This window comes from Chaetura pelagica, unplaced genomic scaffold (assembly GCF_000747805.2).
Source record: "Chaetura pelagica isolate M959 unplaced genomic scaffold, ChaPel_1.0 scaffold142, whole genome shotgun sequence".
NCBI classification, from domain to species: domain Eukaryota; kingdom Metazoa; phylum Chordata; class Aves; order Apodiformes; family Apodidae; genus Chaetura; species Chaetura pelagica.
In genome coordinates, this window is record NW_009952973.1 from 9,677,774 (window position 1) to 9,689,452 (window position 11,679).

Below are 11,679 nucleotides of genomic sequence, written 5' to 3' on the forward strand. Positions count from 1 at the left end.
AATAAATCAGTTGGAGATGGAAGTATCTTGGGGCCCCTTGAGGATTTTTCTATCCCTCCGGCCTTCTCATTCAAAGAGATAATAGACCTACGTGAGTCTTTGGCCAAACCACAATTATAAGACAAGGAAAGGAAAAAGTGAGTGGTTTGATTCTCCTATCAAAATCACTGTACTGCTCTTTTTTTCTCTTTAGATTCCACTAGCTTAGCAGCATTTCTTCAAATGGATGGGCAAGCCTTCTCTTTTACGCAGGTCCTGTGAGAGGTTGTCTTCAAAATTAGCACATCCTGTTGTTCAGATACTGCCCTTACACCTGCTGTTATTCTTGCAAAATACTTCTCACTGGGCATGGCTGATCTTGAGTCACATGGCTGTTTCTGATGTTTGGGCTGGGAACATGAGGAATTACTCTGGAGATAAACTCTGAACCAAAGGTATGGGATGAGAAGAACCTAGCTGTCTACACACCCAGCAGATGGCACTTCAGATTAAAGACATTGTGTGATAGATCTCCAACCCTTGCCAGAATTCCCATCTCTCCAGTAGAGAAAGTCCTCTGCATAGTTCTCCATGGAAGAACTTACTGTAGTTAGGAAAGTCATACAATGTGTGCCTAGAAGTCTTAGTGCCACTTTCCAGTCTAGCCTGTCGATCCAGCTGAGTTGTTGAAGTGAAGCTGGCACTTGTATCTTCGTGCCAGGAAAGAGGTTTTCCAAAGAACAATAGCATTGGTGTTTGGTTGTTGTGAAATCCATCTTTTCAAGTGCAAAAACTGCAGCCTCAGGGCTCTTCTCATATGAAATGCAACTTTCAGTTCCTATTTGTTGACACCAGAATACTTCATCTGAATTCTAGAAGAAAGCTTATCAGCTGTTATTTCACCATGTCATGAAATACACAGTAGAAAGTAAAATTGGCAGAGAATGATGCATTTTGTGCAGCCCTATTTCCTGGTTTTGAGATATGATGAAAACTGTCTGCAATTTGCCTTTCAATAAACTGAAAGAAACTAAATGTCTTCAGATTGTGCAGTTTTTCCATGTATAACTTTAAGAATAATATTTAATCTCATGCTCTTAATCAAAAATAATTCATAGTTTGTCTATTGCAAATAGAAAATTTGGAAAAGTTAACATTTAAAATTACCTAATTAAAACTTAAATTGTCTGACTTGTTTCAAGACAAGAATATGTTGCAAGACTTTGCACAACAAAGTGTGTTGAATTTTAGAGCTGAATTTTTTACAATTTCTTTGTTTACAACTGCATTTAGCAACATGGATATTGCCCATAAAAAGCAGGAAAGTTGTCAGATTTGCAATTAGATGCAGGTAAAGCAAAAGCTGGGACAGCTGACTCTCACCTAGTTTTTTTGCTTCTGGCTACTGAAAACTAGTGTCATTAAAATCACAAAATAATCTAAATAATTGTTCTCCTAGCTGTAGAAAACTAAGCTTATCTTAGTGATGCTACTGTTTGTTTTCTTATCAAAATCACAGAATCAGAATCACAAAATCACCAAGGCTAGAAAAGACCTTTAAGATCAGCAAGTCCAGCTTATGACCTAATACCACTACATTGGCTAGACCATGGCACCAAGTGCAATATCCAGCCTTTCCTTGAACACATCCAGGGATGGTGACTCCACCACTTCCCTGAGAAGTCCATTCCAAAGTCTAATCACCCTCTCTGTGAGGAAGTACTTCCCCTGGAGCAGCTTGAGGCCATGCCCTCTTGTCTTGTTCCTAGTCGCCTGGAAAAAGAGCCCAGCCCCCACGTGACTACAACCTCCCTTCAGGTAGCTGAAGAGAGTGATGAGGTCCCATCCAAGTCTCTGCGTCTCCAGGCTAAACAACCCCAACTCCCTCAGCCTATCCCTATAAGACTTTCCCTCTATTCTCTTCACCATCCTCATTGCTCTCCTCTGGATCTGCTCCAGCACATCAATACCCTTCTTGATATATAATACAGTGTTTTACTATAGCACATAATAAAGATGGACCATCATGGTGCACTGAAGGTCTGAGTGTGTTTCCAAAGGAGGCAATTTTACTCCTCAATTGCCAGTAGAAAATTTAGGATTCTTTCCAATGAAGTTATAGTGGTGAGTGGGGGAATATCTCAAAGTATTAGCTTCTGTAAATAACGGATATAAATTAGAGGAAGTCAGCCATTCTGAAGCACCACACAATAATAAATCCAGACCTAGTATTTGACATCATGGTTAACTCTGCAAAATAATTGTACAAATACTCAAAACATTTGCAGTTGCTTTTGGAAGTATCCTATCAGTAATTAGTAACTTATTTAACAAATTACTAAATGGCAATTTAGGTATCAACATCAAAAGCAGAAAGCTTACAAAAGCTGAGATATTTGATATTTCTATACATGCTATGGCTGTATAGTTTTAATTTTGCTATGCTAAAAGAAATCATATATTGCAACTCTGGCTCTAATAAGACTCCAAAACTCTTTTTTTTTTTTTTTTCTGGCATTAGGAACCAGAGTTAGCCAGTGTTGAACGATGTTCTTGTATTTCAACATTACACCTGTGAGTCAATTTTCATACTCTGTGTTTCACTTTAGTGTGATTTTTTAATTTTTTTTTTTTTTTTAAGTGTCCTATTGTAATGATGCCCAGAACATAATTAATTGTCATCATTTGTAAGTGACAACTGCTTTGAAAGTAATTTAGGGCACTGCTTTTCTTCTTGTTTCAAAGCAGGTGTTTCAACTGTACGATTTCCTTTGCCACCTCTTGTCTTTTACTTCTACTGTCTCCTTATACATGCTAATATTTTATGCTGAGAAACTGTATCTGCATTCCTTCACTGCTGAAGACAAGTACTCTTGTTATCAAGGTGATAAGGCAATCTGAATCCCTTTGAGAGAAAAAAATGGTAACAAGTAATCAGTCCTGATATTACATGTAGGTTTCTGAGCTAATTAGTTCAGTGCTAGGGATACTGAACAAAAATAAATAAATAAATAAATAGAAGAGCCATTGACTTGTGGTTTCATAAAGCAGGTTAGCACAGAGCTGGAATTTGACCCAAGATCATTTGACTTTCATACTGTGATGTTGTAAATTGATGGCTATCTATGAGGAAACATTTCAAAGTACTTCATGAACTGCGTAAGACAGACTTCAAGTGGGAAACTAAGTGCTGCTAGTGATACCCATGGAAAATTTTAACATTTTTCTGTTGGACAGGGAGATAGGACTGATTTCATCTTTAATGTGGATTTCCTAGGAAGCAGACCAGTTGTAGCAAGCATGCAAGTTCCCTGGCATTCCTATGTATAGGTTAGTTTACTTGCTATATGAAATTATGTTGCAGGTGCTCGAGTTTGAATTTCCAGCTCAAAGTGTGGAAAACAAAAAGCTTAAGGAGGGAGAGGTAGAAAGGTGAAAGGAATGTGCAGCAGGATTGGATCATGTACTGGAAATCCATAGCTTTTGCAGAACCTGGGAGTGAAATACTGTGTTTAGTTTTTCACTTTGTGGTTTTCTTCCTCACACACATACAAAACTCCCCCCCCCCCCAGCATTCCTGGAGGACTATGCTAGTTTTGGCTGAGATAGAGTTAATTTTTTCTTCCTAGTAGCCCTTATGTGGCTATGTTTTGAAATTGTACTGGAAACAATGTAGATTATACAGAGATGTTTTTGTTCTTGCTGAGCATTGCTTACTGAGTCAAGGCCTTTTCTGCTTCTCATGCCACCCCAGCAGTGAGTAGGCTGGGGGTGCACAATAAACTGGGACAGGACACAGCTGGGACCCCAAATGACCAAAGGGATATTCCATACCGTAAAATTTTAGGCTCAGTGTATAAAACTGGAGGACGAAGAAGGAAGGGGAGGATGTTCGGAATGATGGCTTTTGCCTTCCCTAGTAACCATTACGTGTGATGTAGCCCAGCTTTCCCGGAGAAGGCTGAACACCTGCCTGTCGATGGGAAGTAGTGAAGGCATTCCTTGTTTTGCTTTCCTTGTGTATGTGACTTTTGCTTTACCTGTTAAACTGTCTTTTTCTCAACCCGAGTTTTCCCACTTTTATCCTCTTGATTCTCTCCCCCATCCCAATGGGAGAGGAGTGAGCAAGTGGCTGAGTGGGGCTTTGCTGCCTACTGGGGTTAAACCATGACAAGGACATAGGAATAGTATTGGCATTTTGCGTAACTGCGCTTAAGTAGTTCTTAGTTTAAATAAATGTTGGGATTGTCTTAGTGTGAAACATGCTAAGTGCATCTGTAAAGACAAAAGATACTTTGTGTGTGTGTGTATTCTGTATGTGGATAATGTGTATGATGGACTGTTGAAGCTATACTGGTAATATCCCTTTACAATGGAATCTCTGTGTGGTTGCCAAGATATTTTTATATGCTGCAATAACAAGTCTATATTTGTATGGATATGAGTAGTTGGAGCTGCCATTGGTCAGCTGATGCCAATCAAGTCAATATGGCAAGCTTTGGAGTTCTGAGGTGAGAAATGAATAACATTTCTGGAATACTTTGCTGAAAAAGTTACAGGAATATTAATAAAGTAGCAAGAAGGTGGATGTTTTTTATCACAAAATACAGCCAAATGGTGGAAAGCACTGCAGCAGAAATATGTTTTTTAGCAGCTGATACTCTTTTTTTCCACATCTGTATCAAGCTGCCTTTTTTTACTCTCAGGAAACTGTAAGGATAAAAATAAGAATTGTGTTCCACTCCTTCTTTTTCCTTGTAAGTCAAGTTCCACTTTTCGAACCTGCTTCTTCATTTCTGTTCTTCATGTGTTCTCAAGCAAGAGTGTTAGGGAACTTGCTTATGCTCCTATTAAAACCTTCCTGAAGAACAACCAGTTCTGTAAACTCTTTTAGCCATAAAGAACACACCCCATATGTATTTGTTCTGATTTATCTTGCTGTGAATTGCTCTACTTTTGTACTTTGTACTTTAAATTGGGGCAGGGAATATTTGTTGTATCAATATATAAATTATATTGCTAAGAGAAAAACTGACACGTAGAGGGTTTTTTTCCCTTTGTTTAAGTTAGGATATTTACCTGGACGTTAAGTACCTTTAAGATTTGCTGATAAGAAATGCCATAATTTTTGAGCTAAATTCAAAGGTGAATCCCAGACAAACATGTTTCACACATGGAGTTCAGTTTTTCACATAATGGCTAACTGTCTGTGCTTGCAAATTTGACAGGTGTATGGCTGCCTACAGTACCCTGTATCCTTAAGACAGGCAGAAAATAAAGAGAAGTTAGTCATCTGGAACACAGGTAAAGTCTTCTTTTAAATTCAAGGGTTCTGTATTAATACATATTGAAGTTATATAGCACCAAGGATGTTGCACTTCTGGAACTCCACAATATGAAGTTTCCTAATGTTTAGTATCAGAGTATTTTGGAAATGAAAGATGGATGAAGAAATATGTGTACTTAAATCTTTAAGAAAATGCAAAGAAAAGGTAAAGGAAATTGAAAACAAAATATTTCTCTTATTGTGGAAATTTTAATCTGTGGCCTCAGTTAAATCCCTTCCAAGAATAAGCAGATTTGACCTTGGATAGATGTGAAAGGTCAATAAAAAGTATTATTACATCTAACTTTTTTTTTCAAATACATAATTTCCCCTCAATTTTTCTGTAATTTGTCTCCACTACAGCTCATGTTTCTTGTCCTCTCATTTCTTTTTTTAGTTGGTTTTCATGGAGGCACTAGGATTCAAAAACTTTGATACCTTTGCCCTTAAAACCTTTGACAAAACCAAACATTTAATTTTCTTATTGTGACCTTTCTTGTTGTGTTGACAAATTCCAAATGACTGGTTGGAAAAAACTCCACATTGCAGTCTTACAAGTTTCCTTTTGCTACTTTCTTTGCACATCCAGTTTACAATACTTTGTAAGTATGGTGATAGGGGTGACTTGCTGAAGCACCATTGAATTAAAACATCAGAGGTCATAGAATACACACTAGTCAGATTGTTATTAACCAAGAAAGTTGTTCTTTCCTTTGGAGCTTAGATTTCCTAGCAATGTATTCTAAATTAAAAATTTTTAACTGAGGAACAGCTATTACGAGATACTAGATAGTATCAAAGAACTGGTAGTAACTGGTAGAAAGTAAATTTTACAGGCTTGCTGAATGTACAGGGTTTTAGCAAGAAAGTAGGCAAATTTGGCTGGGCAACCCCAAACACAAATAAAGGTTGAGGGGAGAATGGATTGAGAACAGCCTTGAGGAGATGGACCTGAGGGTGTTGGTCGATGAAAAGCTCAACATGAGCTGGCAATGTGCACTTGCAGCCCTGAAGGCCAACCGTGTCCTGAGCTGTATCAAAAGAAGCATGGCCAGCAGGTCAAGGGAGGTAGTTCCTCTCTACTCCATACTTGTGAGACCCCACCTGGAGTACTGTGTCTGATTCTGGAGCCCCCAAAACAGGAAGGACACAGAGCTTTTGGACTGTGTCCAGAGGAGGGCCACGAAGGTGATCAGAGAGCTGGAGCACCTCTCTGTGAACACAGGCTGAGGGAGTTGGGATTGTTCAGCCTGGAGAAGAGAAGGCTCTTGAGGAGATCTTATTGTGGCCTTCCAGGACCTGAAGGGTCCTACAGGCAAGATGGGGAGGGATTTTTTACTAGGGTGTGTAATGATAGGAAGGAGATTTATGTTAGACATTAGGAAGAAATTCTTTAGTGTAAGGGTGGTGAGACACTGGCACAGATTGCCCAGGGAGGTTGTGGATGCCCCCTCCCTGGAAATGTTCAAGGGCAGGTTGGATGGGGCTTTGAGCAACCTGGTCTAGTGAGAGGTGTCCCTGTCCATGCAGGGCAGTGGGAACTAGATGATCTTAGAGGTATCTTCCAACCCTAGCCATTCTAGGATTCTATTTCATTCTTAGTGCTCTAGTGGTGTGCTTCTCTCCATGATGGTGAAATGGCCAATATGAAAAGATTAGACTGTTTGCTTGCTTCATTGGTGAAGAAAACACGGAGTTCTTGGTTATTTTTTATAATTTCAATAAATGGCAACTACTCTCCTGTGCAGGCCAGCTGAGTCTCACATGTAACTCAATTGTTCTAAAACATACACTTAAACAGAAGCCCTCCTGTAGATGCAGCTCTTCTGCTTTGTGCGCCAAATTGTTATACCTGCCTGGGATTTCATTGGGTTTTACAGAAAGAGAATTTTGTCTGGTGTTAGCCCGAATGCTTCTACACAGTGCTGTGTGTCTTGGATAGACAACTTAAAAGACCCACCTCCCACATATTTATTGGTTAGTACATATCAATTACATAGTTATTGTTTCAATAGCTCTGGTTATTAATCCTATAATTCATGTTCAGTCATATGGCATAATCTGTACAAGCCGAGGGCTCTTAAGTGTATTCTAGCAGTAAATAAAGTATGGATATGTGAAAGGAGATAATGCTTACCAAGTTAATTTGTATAGTGCTTTCCCAGTCCTTCTCATTGTTCACTCCAGCATTATTAACCACAATATCCAGCCTTCCAAAATGTTCAATTACTTTTTTGAAAGCCCCTACAGTAAGATCCAAGGGTGAAATTTTTTAGCTTATGGAAAATAAGATATAAAATTACAATGCATGCATACAAATTAATGTTTTATGAATCTATCAAAATGTCAATGTTTTATTAAGCACTAATGAGCAACAGACAATTAAAGATTTTTTATAACCATTCACCAATATTAAACATATTCAGGAAAACTGAAGGATTAAGATCCCATGGTCACCTTTTCACTCAGTTTTATAATGCTTGATAACAGCTGCTAATGAAAGTTCTTACCAACAACACATTTTGTATTAGATACCAAGTTTGGTACCCTAATTATATAAGTTAAGCATAGTGAATTCAAGATTTGGCACCATCTCTTTTAAATAAATGAAAAAACTTTGTATTTTCAGAACAATTTTCTTGGTTGGCCTGAATTTAACTTAAGAACACAATTCTTACTCAGTGATATAACTAATATAAATCTTTCAACTACAAATAGTTAATAATATTTTTTGTTTAAATTTACCCATTTATTAATAAATTGTTATATATGCTACTTGTCAGGTAACTTTCATAATGTGTTTATCAAATCCAATTCTTCTTCCTTCTGTAGATGAAAACAGTGACCTGTCTTCCAAAGAATCTCAAAATAAAGAACCAAGAAACTTCCACACTGACACTGTAGTCTTCCAGGTGACAGTGTTTGAACTAGGATAAAATACATGTATAGAAAAAGGTTATGATGTCATAGTGATCAGCAAACTCATCTAGACTGGCTCTGCTTTGACAGTACAGTTGGATGAGGTGACTTCCAGATATTCATTCCAGACTGATTTTCCATGACTACAGACATTATCTGACATGTATATATAGCTTGTTTGTTTTTCCCTCCAAATACTGTTCCTTATCACTTATTACTGTATAAAACAGAACAACACCTCTCCAATATTGCTTTAGAAAACATTGTTTGGTGACAGAAAAAAAAATCTGGAGTATTTCATGTATACTGAAATTATGCTTAGCAGGCCTTAATAAAACCACGTATTAAAAGGCAATCTCAGGACCATCTTAATTCTCTGATCTTTAATCTTTGGTGTTAGGGTCAGTTAGGAACATAGCAGCAGCTTTGAGACATCTACCATTTTTTGGCAGCTGTTGCAGGGACTTACAAAGTTGGTTTTTTTCTTGCATGAGATGGACTGTGCTTTTACAGCCTTTTCTTTGCCTGAATGCTGCAAGTACACCACAGTCATCATCCTGCCATCAGAACAAGAGCTGGGCAGTTCATAGAAAAGATTTTATTTGTTCAACTGCCTTCATTGTACAGATTTTTTTGATTTTCCTGTTCTTTACAAGAATATTTTAATATTACTAAAGCCTCTATTTCTGGCTGTCTGCCTTTCTGGCTTTTGTTATGTTTGTTACTAATTCATTCTCTGGTTTCTCAGCACTTCAGTCATTTCTCATCTTTCCAGTCCTGCATCAGCATGAGCAAATTAAAAGCTTCGGCTTAATTAGGAGGAGAACTGATCATTCAACTTAGTTTTGATAAGTAGCATAAATACAATTTGGATCCTCAATTAGCTTCCAAATTTTGGAAACTGGCTCTCTGATTCCTTTTTAAGCCTTCTTTAGAATCATAGAATCCTAGGGGTGGGAAGGGACCTCGAAAGATCATCTAGTCCAACCCCCCAATAACATCTTTCATCAATCTCATTCTTAATAAAATATTTCACCTTCAAAAAAACCCGTGGATAATAGTACTTTTGACAATTATTTGTTTATTAAATTCACGCAGTCTTGACTAATTGTAGTTTTCTAGCTTACACATTGAGAAAAGTTAAAGGCTTTTCAGCTGTTTGCATATCTGTTAGAATAAAGAATGATTACCCAATTTGGAATATTCCTAGTGAAAGCTTACCTACCAACATTAATCCCATTTATTAGCTATCCTCAAAAAGGTGAATCTCATTGTAATTCTTAATAAATTCTTAATACATTAGTGTATTAAGAATGTAAATGTAAGCTGACTCAGTCTTCCCTTTTTGAATGTAGGCTAATTCTGTGTTTACAGTGCACATTAGCTAGTGTTTATGGAATAATGAAAATTAAAAGCAGGTTATCATGGAATACTGAATGAAGAAAAATGAAAGGGAGGATCCATTTTCAAGGAGAGGTAATAAAATCAGTGAAAAGTACAAACACCATTTTTATGTGAACTGCCTAAATATTCCTGGAAAGCAAAAGTAATTGTACGGTGGGACAAAAGTGGAACAAGATACAAGATTTTTGTGGGGGACTATGTGAAAGAGCCATTGGAAAAAAAACCCAAAAAAAACAGCACAGGCAAGATTTGAAAGTAGATGGAGCAGCTGATTTCCTACCCATAAGACTTACGTACCTACAGATACTAGTTCTACTACTGTGACTGGTTTCATACTGAAAGGACCAAACTTAAAATAAGAGGAACTTCATTCACTCACACGACCTTTAACATAAAAAACAAGTACAGGACTTGATACATCCCATAAGCACTTTAAGCACTAGGAGTGAAATTAATCTAAGTTTATTAAGTGGTAGTTTACAAGAGTAAGGAAAGGAAAAGGAAGCAGTAAAAAAAGACCCTAACAACATTCTTGCTCTAAGTCCTTGCAAGATTCCATGCCAATCCTACTCTGATTGCTCTTTTCCTATCAACTTCATTCCAGAACCTCCCTCTCTGGCCCATCCTACTCACTCCCACTCCCAGCGCACACCCTGTTGGTCCCGCACTAGCCTGGCACTAAAGGGAGGAGGAATCTTGGGAGAGAAAACACTGGAGTAACACCTACACTGCAGCACATACTCTTCCTACCCCTAGGATGCTTGTTCTTGCACCCTCCTACTTGGAAGAAAAAGTCAATACTCAATCTAGCTGATGAAAACTTTGTTTGCTGATTAGCCCAGACCTTGGATTTAAAGTTCAGCAGCTCTCTAGCAGACAGACAAGATACAATTTTGGAATTAAGCATAATCACTCTAGCTTGGAGCAGTGAACAACACTGCTGAATTCTGGTCTAGCTGCAAAGTTTTGTGAAAGAGGAATGGATATGCTTAATCACCACTGTTGAGAAAGCAGCCGGTAAAGTATAGTGAATAAAAGCAGAACTAAAAACATTCACATCTAGCCTGACATAAACGAACTTAGGGACAGGGCACTGACAAAACAGATGTCAAAATCTGAATCTGAGTCACTACCCAGAAATGTATCCCTTTAATAATCAAACTTCGATGAAGTGATGTGCTTGTTATGAAATATTGTGAAGGGTACATCAACGCTAGATGACACTCTCAAGATCTCAGTAAGGAATAGAATCACACATGAGGGAAGCTCCTTGCCATACCCTGCATCTGCAAATTGTATGTGAAATGTTATCAATCCGTGTTTAAGCCTGCAATGAAGAAGTGCTTCAGCTGTTGCCACTTCTGCCTTCAGCTACAGCAGCACACGTTGGAAGTGAGTGTGCTGCATGGCAAGAGCACTGCAACCCAGACCAGAATTTATTACTCCTGTGACGAGAGAATGCAGCTTGGAGTCTGTACTCATAAAAAGCAAGTCCGTGATTTAAAGTTTATATATATTACTCATAAAATAACAAGTATCTTCTGCAGAGGCTTTCATACAAGAATATCACACACAACACTCAATGGAAATTATTTCTTTGGCTTTTCTTTATGATGTGCCAAGTAACACGGTGAAATACATTCATGGTGGTGGTGATATTTCCCATCTGCAGGTTCAGAAACAAATCCTTTCTGAGTCCCTGTCAGAAGCGATTGGGTGCAGGCTGTCCTCCAGCAGCCTCAGTTCCACTTCTTGGCGCAGCAGCCAGGCCGGCTCAGGTTGCTGCACGTTAAGCCGCCGGAGCGCAGCAGCAGCACTGACAGTTTCCTCCTTACCTTTCAGCTGCTCCTGATCTGTAACGTCGCACTGGATGAACACCGTCCTCTGCGCTTCGAACTGCTCGTCCAGGGCTGCCTTGCTCTCCTGCCCAGCCTCGGAGTTGCGGTCCAGCAGGGCTACCTGGCCGGGAAGGGGGGGAAAGGCTGAGCGGCGGAGGGACGGACGGACGGACGGACGGCTCCCGCGCCCAGCCAAACCCGGGGGCTTCCACC

At 38.8% G+C, this 11,679-nt stretch overlaps 1 protein-coding gene across 1 annotated transcript in view; it reads right to left on the reverse strand.

Moving 5' to 3' along the window:
* HPGD (hydroxyprostaglandin dehydrogenase 15-(NAD)) overlaps positions 1–11,679 on the reverse strand; it is a 27,760-nt gene that overhangs the window by 14,128 nt on the left and 1,953 nt on the right. The window contains exons 3-4 of the mRNA XM_009996006.1: positions 11,464–11,671; positions 7,443–7,549 (exon numbers count right to left, since the gene is read on the reverse strand). Of these exons, the coding sequence (XP_009994308.1) occupies positions 7,443–7,549; positions 11,464–11,671 (315 nt within the window). The remainder of the gene's footprint in view (positions 1–7,442; positions 7,550–11,463; positions 11,672–11,679) is intronic.